The 15,670-nt window shown below is 37.0% G+C and overlaps 1 protein-coding gene across 5 annotated transcripts in view; it reads left to right on the top strand.

Annotated features, from left to right (window-relative positions):
* Nucleotides 1-15,670, top strand: part of LRP2 (LDL receptor related protein 2) — a 116,887-nt gene that overhangs the window by 13,247 nt on the left and 87,970 nt on the right. For all 5 annotated transcript variants that reach the window (XM_068686727.1, XM_068686724.1, XM_068686726.1 and 2 more), the window contains exons 2-4: nucleotides 4,552-4,659; nucleotides 6,760-6,882; nucleotides 9,450-9,566. In XM_068686727.1, coding sequence (XP_068542828.1) covers nucleotides 4,552-4,659; nucleotides 6,760-6,882; nucleotides 9,450-9,566 — 348 coding nt within the window. The remainder of the gene's footprint in view (nucleotides 1-4,551; nucleotides 4,660-6,759; nucleotides 6,883-9,449; nucleotides 9,567-15,670) is intronic.

Raw genomic sequence — 15,670 nt, 5'->3', positions numbered from 1 at the left:
CTGTTAAAGAGATGTTAGCAGTTCTCAACAATGTCGTGAGGAAGAAAGAACTAATGATTATTTTGGTCTATTCTGTGTAGTCAGACTGCCATGGTGCCCTTAAAATCTGTGGATGATAGAAATAATTCAAAAGGTGGGGAATAGATGAAAAGAATTGGAGAAGACTGTAACTGTTTAGAGAAACTGAAAGGAGTCCAACTTAATGTGTGGAGTTGTAAAGCAATATTGGTTTCCATTGTCAGTCAAACATAAAATTCTTTCTATTTCATTTTTAATACAAGAAGATTGAATTTAAGCTTTAGTTCTCAATGTAAATATTTAAACACAAACATATTGGGGCAAGTGAAGCAAAAGGAAACTTGAGAGGGCATAATGGGCTGCCTTTCTGTTGAAGACTGTAGCCCTATGAATTGGAACCATTGTGCTGTGAAATGCCTGAAGCTATTAACCTCCCTCTTTTCTGATAGAGTTCTGTATGACTTAATGTGACATCAAGTAACATTCATTAGTGGTGCTAAGGTTGGCTACCAACCTCTGGTGGCAGTGGAGTTTGTCTTTGGCAATGGTTTAACTTGGGAGACTTCATTCCTATGCAGTGGTCGCTGCTGACCAGCTGTTGTTGGTCGTTGATTAGTGTTTTATCCTGTCTTTGCTCTGAAAAAAATCACTGCTATGTTTCTTTATTCCATTAGAAAATGACTACCTGGCATAATCTTTGAGCAAGTAGCTTAGCCAGAGCCAGTAATACTAGCTTCCTTTTTTCTAACCAAGCAAATTATGAATCTTAAGCATGCACTGAGGACTCTCTTACAAGAGTATCTCAGACATAAAGAGCCCCAGAAGGTACAGTGACAACATCAGCATAAAGCCTAAAGAGAGTAAGAGTGGCAGGAGTTTAGGAATGACGCTTTGGGATATATCTTTCCAGTGAGAATTTTGATCTTTGGTTTGTATTTTCCAGTGCTAGACTGGTTTATATTAAAGATGACATCTGTTCTTAGCTTTTTTTTTTTTTTTTTCTTCCTGAATATCAAACAGTTAAAATCGATATTTAATATTTAAAAATTCTTACTGTTAATGCCCAGAAATTCTTTTTTATATATGTATGATTCATCAGGTCTGCCATGTATTTTTCTAGTCTGTCTTCTGGTAGTGCTTTAATCACGGTCAGAAGACAAAAATGTGTTATAATAAAAATAAAGCAAAACTAAAAAACCAACCCTTTATCAATTTTGGACTTTCAAAAGTCACCCAGGTACTTTTCTATTAGCAAATCTTAAGCATGAGTGTAAAACCTGAACTTCTTAATTGATTTACTGCTTGTTTTTAAACTCAGTGGTTATTTCCTGCAGGAATCCTGCTAACAGGATTCTGTTTGCCTGAAAGAGGTGTCTGGTTTTATCAGTATCTGTCAGAGGAAATCAGAATTTCTATGGAAATTAGTTCATTAGTATTAATTTTTGGTGGCATCCAACTGATACATGAGCTGCCTTCCTATTTAAAAACAACAACAACAACAAAACGGTTTCTTATTGAAAGCAAAATCTTCCATAAATTTTGTAATTACTAATCCTTCAGTGAATCAAGGCTTCAAATAATGCCAAAAAACAAGCGGATGTCCCTTGTCTTCTGACAGTTCCCTGCTCTCGCTGGAACCCAGGTGCTGCAGGCTCACATTGCATAGCCTATACCATTGGAAATAGTCCTTTTGGACTCTGTGGATCATCCCTGGTCAGTGTGAGTAATGCCTGCAATTAGTTTATTACCCAAACTAATACTATTTAAAACAGATAACTAAATTCATAGCACTTAAATCACAATTCTTCAAATCTCATAAGTTTCCAATATTTGTTTTTATGCAGAATATGTACATTTAAGTGTAGAGCAAATGGTTTCTGGAGTTGCTTATGGTAACAAACCATAAACAATAATAGATGTTTTCTTATTGATGATGTGGTTGTTTTTCTTTTATTCTGGATATTTCTGCTGAGTGTTAGTAGCAGTGGATTTTATAATAATTCATTTTGCCCCAACTGCATTCTCATTTAACGAAGTCAGAGTTAGTTTTGATCAAAGCAGAATCACAAGCTTTTTAGAACTTGGGTGAGAAATGGTCTTGAAACTACAGATCACTTTTACTTTTTCCATATTACTTGCTTCACAGACTGTCTTTTAATGAATTAATGCCATTATTTGCTATGTGATTATCTTTGTTATAAAGATATTATAAAACAGTCGTACATGAGGTATCAGTGGCTTTGTATTTTTGTAAAGGTGTATCACAGCTCTTTGCCTTCAGTCACAAGTAAGCATGGAAGATAACATCAGAAAAGGCTAATGCCATAATTAAATGAATTATAACAGGTTTGCTGAAGAATTGTGTAAACAGACATTGATACAGCACTTACTGTATGTAGGTGTGAGCAACTTATGCTCTAATTTTGTGAAGAATTACAGTGTAGGAGAACTGCATGCTTTGCAGATTTTCTGTTAACATTCAGTTACCATTTCTCATGTTGTACAAAGGCAGCTATGTTTATAATGCTTTCTAAAAAGTTTATCAATGTTATCTCATTTATATCACTATAAGGATATGCTTAAATGTAGGAACTTATTACAAGATAGGCAAAATAAATTAGCAGTTGCGTGTAATGCCTTAAAAAAATTGGCTAGTTTTTCTTTATAAATAATGTACAAATTATAGTGTAATTATTGCACATATTGCATGTTTATAAACCTCCCATTCACTAGAAACTAATCATGGATATGGATTTAATTCTGAATTGTAACTTCTTTTTATGTAAGTAACTATGAATATTCTTGTGGTTTTGAAGAGCAATATATGCTAAATATGCAAGTGGGTTTAGTTTTTACTTTAAGTAATAATTCCAACTGATAAATGGTGTTTTATGCATTGTGTTCATTAGAGCTTTAACTGCTAATCTCATATGGAAATGTTGCTTTGTAGGGTAAAACTCAGAGAGAGGGCCTGGGATTCCAGAGTGAACTTGTACATTCCTTCAGGGCAGTTTTGCAAGGGAGGTTGTTGTGTTTTAAAGGTAGTTGATAAGAGACCTGCACCACCAACCCCAGACCTGCACCACCAACCACCATCGTGCATTAGTCTATAGAAGGTATTTGGGCGAACATACTCCTGTACCACTCTGTACCACCATTTATCCAAGTGAAATTTTTGACCATTTGCAGGATACATTATAAATCAGGATGTCACTACCAGACAATCAGATTTGAACATTCCTTGCATAAAGTAGCTTGCCTATATCCCTTAGGAATACATCACTTAACTGTGTTTATGTGACAGTGTTGATATGCCTGGTTTTACATGAAAGTTAGGGTAGCGTGTTATTTATGTCATCATGAATTCAGAAAGTAGGTGGTTGTGCTTTATATATACTGGGGTTATCTTCCCTGGACAAATCACTCAGAGTAATTGAAAGATGTAGTTTTATCCTATGGTTATTAATTAAATCAGGAAACTTTTTATTTTCTTCAGAGTTGGGCTTTGCTACTACCTCATTTTTTTTTTCAGTGTTCCCTGCTCTGAGGTGCTGACAACAGATTAACATGAAACAGAGCTCTGTTGAGCCTAATTATGTTATAGCTCATTGTTTTGGGGACCTATAAAACTGTTCACTCCCTTTTGATGAGGCTGTAGTCACAATGAAAGGCCATAAACAGTGCATTTGCTCTCTCCTCTCTCCTATGGGACTGGAGATTTCATTTAGACAACTCTAATAAAGGCCTGATCCAGCTGCATTTACACTGGAAGTGAATGTTTCTTTATCAGGTCTTAATCCTTAGTAGGTCAAGTGGGAGAGAATAACAGCAGGCTAACTTTTATCAGCCTTAAATGTCTGAAAGCTTAATTTCTTTTAAAATTATTTGCTATTTAAATGATGACTGAAGACATGCTTTACTGTACTTCAGAGGAAAGACTTTAAATATTAGGGTATTATAAACCAAAACAAAATAGAGAGCTTTCTATACATTCGAGCAGGTCACCAGTATGTGGCTACTGAAACAAGATTTCCACATCAAAGGGGGTTTATTATTATTATTATTATCTACATGGGCTGTGGGGAGGACAACATGTTTAGCATATTTAGCCCTTTGATATGTTGTGGAAAATAATCCCCTTCCTTTTTGTGAATCTATACTGTCTGTGAATTAAAAATTGGAACATTCCTGTTAAATAGCTGTCTGTTGTATATGTTCCCCTCTAAGACCTTTTTTCTCTTTTCTGTTTGGATAATATATGAGTGTATTAAAATTAGTGACAATTCAGTTAATTCAATTTTCTAGTAATTAGTTGGAAATGTCCTGTAAGAGTTAAAGCTGGTTCTTCCTTTTTTTTTTTTTTTTTGACTGTCCCAAGGCTTTTTCATAGAGACACCTACTTATATTATAGTATTATCATAATAATCTTTTCTTCCCTTTCCATGCCAGACGGTTATTTGACAGGAATACACTCCAGTGTCTGTTTTGTTTAATTGGTACTACTAACCTGCTTGTTACTGTGTTTTACCACAGGATGTGAGCGTGGGCAGTTTCGCTGTGGAAATGGTCGCTGTATTCCTGCAGATTGGAGGTGCGATGGGGCCAGAGACTGCTCCGATGATACAGATGAAGCTGGTTGTCGTAAGTGAAACAACTGTAGAGCAAATTTTGATAACATAAGAAATACTGAGTTCCCAAAGTGCTCCCAACTGTACCTGTGATACAAGAATGAACATTAGAGGGAGAGAGAGGTAGAGAAAAATCCTAGTTGTCTGAGATGACTACGGTCTGCTCAGTCCTGTGGAATCCTGAATATTGGGTGTGCATACCAATACCACCAGTATCACCTGGGCTCCAAATTTTAGGATCTTTGAAGCCCTAGACAATGAACTGTACTTACTGCACCTTAAGCAGAGACTTGGATGGTTGTTTAGGGTGGTTATATTGTCCTCAGTGTGTGCAACTCTGACAAAAATTGCATTCAGCTGGGCTAGTCCAGGCGAAAAGACTCTTTCAAGCTAAATATTAATATATATATATGCATATATATATATACATATACATACATATATATATATGTGTGTATATATATATATGTAAATGAGGAAATTCCCTCCACAGTCTGTTTACACAAACTTGCCTGCATTTATGTTCTGGATGCTAGTGTTCTTTGAGCTCTTGTGGGCTGGTGTGGTCATCAGCCCACTTACAGGTTAGGCCAGTTTTTGTCCCATAGCTGATGTTGAATGCAAAAGACTAATTTATGTTGATTCTTTTCACACTGGATTGTTTCTTTGCTGCTTGACCCATATAATAATTGGAGGTCATTCACACAGCTTGGCAGACTGATTTGTTGCCTAGCATTTATTTAGCTCCAAAAATAAGTGCAATTCTTAATGAAGAATTGCCTTAAACTGGGGGGGGGGGGGGGGGGGGGGGGGAAGTGTTGTCCCATAGCTTACTATTTCAGCTTAGTTCTGAGCTGCAGCTGGATAGAATTGGTTGGGCTTTGAACAAAGGGAGGGTAAAATTTGTATTGACTTTGTGAAAGCTAACAGAAACCTGACATCTACTGTATTTGTCATAGTTAAAAGCATGATACTGAATTGTTCTCGTTTTCATACGTGTGATGAATTAGGAAGATGAAAATGAAACTTTACATCTTTTTCAGTTAATTGTGCTTTTAAAAACAATGTCATAATGTGCTATAGTTAGTGGGGCACAAGTGTTTAGGAAGATAGTTCTAAACTATTTAAAACTGGCCTATGGTTAAAATAATATTACAAGATTATCCTTCGGTACTCAAAACAGGAATCCAAAAAAATATACATGAAGTTGATTGTCTCTGATTGACTTCATCTAGTTACTTTACCTCTAATATTATGTTGTACTTCTCAATACTAAATGTACGAAGTGATTTCATTTTCTGCCTTGAAACCTTTTGTATGCATTGATACTTCTGCTTACATTTCATTCCGTGAGCACAAAGTGTTTCTAGATGACTTTGAAGCACAGCAAAAACATGATCCCATGAAAAAAGATCATTAAGACCAGTGTCCTGTCTACTGGACTGTTTTGTGCCAGTGATTCTTCCCAGGAGTATTAACTAGGGGTGGAGCAAGTAAGCTGTAATACAGTTTCAAGCATTTATTTTGACCTTCCTCTCTAATGGCTCCCTGTTGTTTGGCTATTGAAAAATGCAGAGTGAAGCTGGGACAGCAGCATTCAGGTTCTGACATGACCCTCACTTTTGCCTTATGAATTCGTGTAGAAGAATTCATGAGCTTATTTTTGAAAGATCTTCCTACCAGGAATAGAGCAGCTGGGGTGGAGTGAGGGAAACTGAATGGATTTCTGTGAGCCTAGGGAAGCTAGCATTACTCCATACAGAAGTGCAGAAAAAGAGGCTCTGGCAGAGGACAGTTCAAAGCCCCAAGCTTTTGCTGTGGTCTGCCTTTCTCCATGGGAGGATGCAAAACTGAAGATCCATACAAAGGAGTTCACTAAAACTAAAGTTTAGCTAAGTTCACTAAAACTTGAGCATCCTTGTGCTGTGCCCACTCCCTGATCCGTTCCTTTTCTTTGATTTGTAGTTGTATTTCTTTGGTTTGTTCATGTATTTAGCGGAAGTTAAAATCTTAAGTCTTAAAACCTTAAGTCTTTCTATTTATTTAATATTTTTATTTGAAAGTGCTTTCCCACATGTTTGTGAAATGACTTCTTTATTCTCTGCTTACTTAGCACAACCTACCTGTGAGGGAAATCAATTCCAGTGTCAGACTGATGGTGAATGTATCCCACACTCCTGGGTATGCGATGATGAGGAAGATTGTGAAGATGGTTCAGATGAGCATCAACAGTGTCGTAAGTATTTAATATCTAATGTTATACCAACTTCATGAAGTAAGATATCATTAACATAACATAGTGATAAAATACAGTAACAAACCTCCTTTAAATGCAGCTTTTACCAGAAGAGTGTCTCCAAAGTAATTTTAGATATTATATATGCAGATAGGACAAATTTGCTGTATTTTATTGAAGAGGCATCTGAAAATCTTTAAATCTGAAAATTACTGATGTTTTAGTTAATTAAGAATAAGAGAAATAGGAAGATATACAGTGCATTCTAGTTCTGTGGCTGATACAGAATTTAGCAGGTAAAAAAATGGTGAAATCTACATAATACCCTGATACCTAAACACTGTCACAGCAAAAGCTGCTTCAGACATTGCATAACATAATTCATACTAGCATCTCAGAATTAAAAAATAAAACAAAAAAACAAAACAAAACAAAAAACAACCTTCATTTCTTTGTAGAAGTTTTACATGTATGCATAAAAAAGGAGTTATCAAGCAGTTAAGTATTTTTAAAGATTCTTGTATCATGTTCAGAGATGCTATTTAATGATGCTACTATTGAAAATGACCAGAGCAGTTCTTTCTCATACTAGATGTACAAGAAGTGAGTATTCCTCCCTCGTAATGGATGGGAGGAATACTAAAAGTCCTGGTATGGGATGAAAGTTTGGTCTTCCATTATTGGGACAGCATCATCTTTAGACATTGTTCCTATTACTACTTCATTTAATGTGCTACACTGGTAGCAATTCAAACATAATTAATACACGAAGTGTTTAATGTTCTCCGTGTATTTTAGCAGCCTTACTGCCATTGCTGTGGGCTTTTCTCTTTTTTGGTATTGGTAATAAGATACATATTGATTATAAATAATAATAAAATACAATACTCTGATTTTTTAATTTAGTAACTAAACTGTTTAAGGGCTGCATGCGGTTATTTATGTGCTGAGGTAATGAACAGTGAACTGGGATGACTGTCGCACCAAATTATATTCTCTGCTGCATTGTGGCATGAAAAAGGAAGAGCAAGTTGTTATGGTGTTTTTTTGCTGCTACTTCTAGTAATAGAAGTTCCTTCTAACGTGTGATTAGATTCATTTTTCCCGTTTGGTTCTCTGTGTAAATTTTGGATAATATCTTTAAATTGCCTGAACAGCTCAGGAGATGTTCAGTAACCCCCTTGATTAAAGGTTCACAGGTTTGGGTTGGAAGAATTTTTCTCACAGTTTACGTGCCTGCTTGTCGATCTCAGTATGTGTTCCTGCTAAGGATGGAAAAGTTGGAACTAAGGTGAACTGCATTTTGTTTCCCTCTTCCTCCGGGCAGGTGTCAGCACAATTGCTAGTTGTGCGTTAACTAACGAATCTGTAAATAAAAATGCAAAATGGTCAACAGCTCTAGGTTAACTTTTGAACTGGGTCAGTGTAACACTGTTCTCCATGTACTCGTTAATTGTGAATATTTTGAAAAGTTTCTGTCCGTAATTACACAGCAGAACTGTGCTGTTGCTGCTGTTTTTGAGCCATCTCCTCGTATGGGACTTTTTATCTCTGTGCTTGGGAATGATAGAGGAGCTTTTATTTTTTGAAACTTCCAAAATCTTACCTGAGAGCCAGCTGGACAACAGATCTGCAAGTCACAAATGCAGAATTGCAAAAATACCTGTTCTACTTTGCTGTATTGATTTTTTTTTTATTTTTATTTTTATTTTTTTCTGACACGAGTATCTGAGCTTGCTTTGGGAACACTGCTGAAAGGAGGAAGAATAGAGACCCCAGTAAAGCAGCAGACCATATGCCAGCATATAGATTGGGGTGATGTGAAGGCATAACATGAGTTTGGAAGGAACAAAACTGCAAATGGCAGAAGGGAAGTAAAGTTAGCAGTGATTTTACCATTCAGTTATATCTTCATAGACTCAATTAATTTGCCTAAGAGGAAATGAGAGTATAATTTAGCTGAAGTAGAATCAAAGTAGGATCATACAGTTTTATGTGGTTGCTTTTCACTGACATAGTTATCTTGAGAAGAGACGTAATCATTCTCAGCCCACTGGTAGTTACCTGACTGTTGAGGTCCTGGCTGTTTTATAGAGAAGTGCCTTACCTCCAGCTCTGCAGTGTTTACATGGTGGCAATATAGATGATTTCTTGTTCACATTCATTATGCTTGGGTAGTTCACCAAATAACTGACAGGCACCGACAGATATTGACCCAGTAAACAAAATAACAGAATAACTTGACACAATGAGAACTAGCAGTTTTAATCATTTTGGCAGAACAATTAAAAGGAGGTAATTTGTAACCTAGAGGTCCACCCTGCTAGTGGAATGAAGCAGTAACCATGCAGGCTACAGAAGGCCTCACAGAGTTATGTTATTTGCTATCTACTTGTCAAGCATTTTTAAGTCTACCTGCACATGCAAAAGTAAGGGAGGGGGGAAAAGTCTTATGCTTGTATTTGTGAGAAGGATGGAGTAATTAAGAAAGGAAGAAGAAAAGTAGTTTTCTACATTAAAAACTCCTGGTTGAAGGAAAAAAACTCATGAATGCCTGTTTCTTGCAGCGGGGAGGACATGCTCAAGTCAGCAGTTCACGTGTTCAAATGGACAATGTATCCCGAGTGCGTACAGGTGTGATCGAGTAAAGGACTGCACTGATGGAACAGATGAAAGAGACTGCCGTGAGTCTTAACCCTTAGCACTATATCTAGTTTCATCTCATCTCTCTGTGGCATTTTAATCAATTTGTAAGATTAAAGGGCTTGTTGATGGACAGGATGCCCACAATATGCTTCTTGTTACGAGAGTTTCATTGCAAATTCTTTTGTGTATTACAGCTGATATTCTGATACAGGTTCATTATTGAGGAACTCAAATGCAAACCACTACCATAGGGTCAAGACTTCTTGTTTGTCATTGTCCAAAAAATAATAAATATTGCATGGGAGAAAAACAGCCATGTTTAAATGGCTTAAAGCCTTAGGAGACTCAGAGCTAATTTTTTTTTTTTTTTTTGTCTTCTGTTTGTATACCCTTTACTGAAATCAGTGGTATAGCTATAACCTGTACAGAAAAGCAGATTTTGATCCCAAATAATTTATTTGAACAACTTAACCCTTTGAAAAGCATTTGTTTTCAAAAACTGTAGGTTCTCCTGTAAATGAAGCAGCATTGGGTTGTACTACGTTCAGAAAAGCTGTTTATATTGTGCCAATAAAACAAAGATGGACAAGTATTTTTTTTCCAGTCTAACTTCCACAGAGTTGAGGCTGCCTGACTGTCTGGCTACAGCCTCCCTAGATCCTAGCCTAGATTGAGTACTGATGAAGAAGACAACTGGGCACAGAATCAAGGTTATATTTTTCAGAGATGCTTTTGCCTAATAGCTATGCAAGAGTGTGTGTAACAGCATGTCTATTCATTATTGATATTGAGGAAAATCTTCACGTCATTCGTATCAGCTGTTAGAACTTAGTATGCCTCTGAGAAAAAGGCCAAACTCTAAACTTTGATCAGAAGCAGATTGGAAGCAGATTTGGGGGGGGGGGGGAGGGAAATAGAGGTTAGCATGATAAAGAATAGATAAAGAAGCAAGAAATGAGTTGTTGTTAATGGTTCTACTAGGAGAAAAATGGGCATATGTGCATGCTACGTAAAGGAAAACCGGTATATTACATGGTTAGCGAACTGCTAATGCATTTTATCCCTGACTCAAAAGTGGCTAAAAATGTGTGCTCTTTAAAGTGAAAGGTGATTTAGAACTAAATGATACTTTGGAATAAAAGGTTGCTGAGACAGACAGCTTGGAACTTTTCCATTAGACAGACCACAGCCAATTTTTAAGTCACCAACACAAATGGCTAAATGCCAAGATACGAAGTACCCCATATAATTGCTGGAAGAATATCTTCTGTATCTTGGCATTTATCTGTTAAATATCAGAAACAAAGAGATTTATAACTTAATTTAGCAAACGTATTACACATGAAAAAAAATCTTGAAGATATTTGTTTGAAAAATGGATTTTCTATGAATTGAAAAAGGGGAACTGCTCAGCACCTCTGAAAAGTCTGTAAGTAGTCTGTGAATAAGGTATGAAAAAGCCAAATGAAATGAAGTGATTATTATAAAGCAGTAAATCTGTGACAGACTGGGAGAGGAGTCCTAAAGACAATGCCAGAATTCTTTCTTTGGGCTAGAAGTCACATTAACACGTGAAAATTGAACTGCACGTTTTATTTCATGCATAACATTCTCAGCTAAATAATTAAAAAGGCAGTTTGGAAATGAGTCTCTAGATACCTTAACAGTGGTGCTCTGCTGCTGTGTGCTCCAGTCACTGCAGAATCAGACAGTAGGCCCCGTGACTGTTGTGAAGGCAGAATATTTAGCCCCAGGGAGAGGAACTGCCTCATATCAGTCAGCAGCCACTACTCTGTTTTATTAGAATATGTGTTGACAGTCCCTCTAAGACAGAAGAATGACTGTGACTTGGAACATTAAAAGTCGCAGTGTTGGACTAGTCTAGAGAAATGTGATGGTGCTGAAGACAGGTAAGTCAGGAAGACTGAAATGACAAGACCTATCTTTGCAAGGCCTGACACTTTAAACAGAAGCCATAAGACAAAATGAATTGTTTGGTAACTTTATTAGCTATAGAATAGGAATTAGTTTAAGTATTAGATTTTACTGTTTTAAAGCAGACTTCAGGAGTTGCTTTGAACATTATTTTTTCCTACCGTTACTATCCATTTCCCTTTCTACCCTATTTGATATAAACAAATAGAAGTATCACTGTTTTGCTCTCTTCCTTTACCTCTATTTTTCCCTTATCACATGATTTAATAAACAAAAATGAAACATCCAGGAACTATGGAAGAAAAAGAGCTATTTAAAATTGATCCTGTTATTTTACGGAGAATCACAGAATGCAAACTTACATGTACATCTGTTTACTTATGCCTTGCACTCACTGATCTTTCTGGAAGCAAATTTAAATTGTAAAGAAGATAAAGTTTTATTGCTGAATAAGTTACATTATTTAAGAAACTAGTCAATTGCAAAATGTCACCAATATGAAGTAACTCAACAATTAAGCAAGTAATAAAACAGAACAAGGGGATTCAGTGCCTTAGTCCATTTTACTGCTAATGGGATTAACAGGAAGGGAAAACTACCCATGCAGAGGCTATGATAAACATCAGAACAATGTTTCAGCTATGGGTCATGTAATTAGTGCATTGAAGCTGTTTCAATTTCATAAAATGATTTTTTTTTTTAAATTTCCATTTAATATGCATATCAGGTTTTTCTAGCTGTCTTAGTAGTCAGCAGCTAGCAAATACTTCTATTTTAAAACTTCAGCAATGCAGAATGAAGTGACAGGCAATTTAGGGTCACAAATACTTCTTTGTAGTAAGCTGCCAATACTGGCATCACTTTACTGTATTATATACTTCATTTCCTTCAATTAAAGGTAGAATTTTCTCTTCTGCCTCAGCTTTGCAGTTGAAAAATGAAAATCCCAGCCATATCCAATTTTGGTCTGCCGTGACTGACAGCATACAGCTCTGAATTCACTTCCTGAATACAGCTTTGGTGGCTGAGCACTGTGCTGAGCCCAGGAGGGAGAAAGGGGAAGTTTTTTAGTGATGTATTTGTTGAAGTTGATGGGCTGAGTGCTGGGCCAGAAGCTCTAGATTTTCACTTCTAATTTGGATGTTGAGTTGCTGCCATGGGTCAACTGCCTAACCTGTTAATTCCTGCCTCTTGTTTCCTGCACTCTGTAGCTGTTGTGGTCAGGAAGTGGGCAGTCAGGTCTGGGATGGATTTGCAGAGACGAGGGTGAAGGTGAACAAAGATCAAGAACTGAAGAGATCATAAGGGATGTAGTCCAAACAGGAAGAAAAGGGCTGTGGTCAGAGGCTAATGTTCTTAAAGTTGGACAAATTGTCTATAATAGCTCCAGGATAAGGCAAAAATTCAGTCTGAAGGAAATGTCTGCATCAGGGAGAGTTTGAGTAAGGGAAGAAGCAAAACTGAAGCAAGGTAAGAAGGAAGCAAAAGGTTATAGTGGCAGGGATCAAAATCAGGGATTAAGGCCAGGGACAAGGCTTTGGTTGGTTTGCCAGCCCTCAAAGCATCACTGCTATGAACTCTGCCTGATACTATGTGGCTCAAAGGAATTTTGGGCTAGGTCCTTCTCCTAGTGTCTGTTAGCTCTCTGGGCAGTGATATGCCCCTGTGAGATGGTGACTCATGGCAGTGAGTCAAAGAGTTTTAATTATTTTCATTTTGTAAAATGTTTGGAAGTTTTGCTGTGATTAAAAAAAAAAAAAAAAGACACCTGAAAGTAGGAAACTGCCCTTTTACTTTCTTTTATTTTCTTTTATTTTCTTTTATCCTTCTTGGAACATGGATTGGATTTACAGAAGGTTGTACTTCCCATATACCTCCTACATCTCTGTGACAGAGACGAGTGTCTGCTGAATCCAATACCAATTGCAGCCGTTTCCTGTTACTGTTTTTGCATGGATGTATTTCCAGCTTCTAGAACACAAGTGTTAGGCGGAGAGCAAAGTAATAGAGCTTTGCAATTCCTGTGACATGGCTTTCAAGCATCTTCCACATGCCATTTAAATGTGTTTGCAACTGTTGCCCCTGACCAGGTTGTGGGTTACAAGGAGCAAGGTCTCTCATCTGTCATTTGTGCTGGCATCTACTAGTTGATCATATTTTGCACTGAAGTGCTGGCATATTATGGGGAGAGACTTCAGAGAAGTATTTTGGCTAAGAAAATGAGATGCCTCAGAAGAAGAGGAGAGAGAGAAGATATCACATTCTGCCTGCACACTGGAATGAATGTAGTTGGGTTTCTTCCTGTTTCCACAAAGCTTGTATTATCGTCTAGGAATGGAGGTCTCAGGGAAAAGATCTCCTCTTTTCAGTTTTCTTTAATAAGCCACAGGTTCTTGGAAGGAGAAGACAAATGAAACAGTGTTCACATGAAATGAAGGCTCTTCACAATTAAGGCACGGTGAAAGAAAACGCTGTATTTTCCTGTCAGTCCCTTCACTTTTCATCCTAACCCCATCTTTAGTCTCATGCTGCAGTCTCTTTTCCACTCTCCACTCTTGTACAGCTGTATTCTGACTTCTGTAGATGCAAACTACCTACCTTGTCCTTCTTTTAACTAAGAACATTATCCATCCTTTACAACTCTTTCTAATGCACCTGTCAAAAAAGCTATGTGTCAGGGTCCCTGGAAGAGAACCCTTCCTTTGACTTTTTTTTGTAGTTCCAGGTCATGCACAGAGGTCTGACACTTTTTCTGTGTGTACCCTAAAGCAGAGACAGTATGACTAGCTTTTCTGATGGGTATCACTTCTTGCATAGCTTACTTTTTTTTTTTTTGATACCCGAATATACTGCTTTGGGATGAGGTGCCCATAGAGAAATCTTACTTTTAAAAAAAAGTCAAATAAAACTACAAGATGTTTACTTTGCAAGCCCAAAATGCAGTGAATAATATAAGAACTTTTCACCTCAATTCAAAATGTCACAATACGCACTTTCAAGATTTTCTTTGCTGGAGGGCTTATCATTATGCTAGATTTTAAAAGTATTCCAGTTTAGGGCGCTCTTTCCCCTTCTAACTCCCTCTGCCAAGGTCCAGATTCTTTTCAGAATTTTCCTTTTAGTGATATGGAGTAGAAAACTCAGCTCACTAACATTTTCTTAATTTTGGAAAGACAGATTTTCTCAAGTCTTCTTCACTAGCATCTTTAAGTAACAGGCAACTTTCCCATTCTGGGCTCTCCCAGTACAAGAGAGACAAGGGAATGTTTAGGGCACGTGTTGACATTGTCCGTGCAAGGTGTTGGAATGGAAGCTCAGGGAACTAGCAACAGAAGGCCGCAGGTAGGAATGCAGCAGCTACCTTTCTTGGATTAGCCACCTGCTGTCCCTACCTGCCAGTTGCTGATTTATATTAAGTGTGGTAAAAGTGAACGAAATGGAATTGAATCTATCAGGGATGCAGTTGGGTTAGACTTGTTCTAGTGGACATCAACACAACTGTTTATGTTCTCACATTAAGAACAACACTTAAAATCATGTAAGCCTCAACCACAGGTGACTGAAGTTTAGTGGGAGTGTGATGATATGTAGCAGAAGTGAGCAAAACAGTTTGTGACTGCCTGGAAAAATTGCAGCTTTTCTGAGTTCTACAGAAGTAATTTAAGATCCATGTTTTGAATTTCAAGAGTATGAATACAAACATCCCTAAGTGAGAGCCTGCTCCGTCTACGGTATTCATATTTATGGAGATAAAATGGAATAAGAATTCAAACTGAAAAACTAAAAGGTGTAAAATGAAATTTGATTATTCTTTTTCTTGAGTTCATTTATCTTGCTATATTATCTCTCCACATAGAGGAAAATGTTCAATAAATCCCACTTCTAAAAATAGCAATTATTTGCTTTTACCAGTTGTCTGAAATAACTTTTGACTATGTAGCAATATCTTCTCCTACTCAGCATTAGTACTGCAAGTGCTTAATTGGTCGGGTAGTTCCATTGAACTCACTGTTCATATGTATAAATATTTTCGGAATTGATTTAAAGTTCTCTGAAATAATCCCATGGATTGTAGGCCATCTACTTAAGTACAGCATCCAGAAGATGAAAACATAAGTTCGATAGATTTTTGTTTGTTTTGGGAAGGGGAAAATGAGTAATAAAAAACAATGATCCCAAAGTGGATCGCGGACTTCAGAGTTTAACA

The sequence above is a fragment of the Anas acuta genome, chromosome 6 (genome assembly GCF_963932015.1).
Source record: "Anas acuta chromosome 6, bAnaAcu1.1, whole genome shotgun sequence".
NCBI classification, from domain to species: Eukaryota; Metazoa; Chordata; class Aves; order Anseriformes; family Anatidae; genus Anas; species Anas acuta.
The sequence above is the reverse complement of the archived record's forward strand: the minus strand, read 5'-3'. Positions and strand labels throughout refer to the sequence as shown.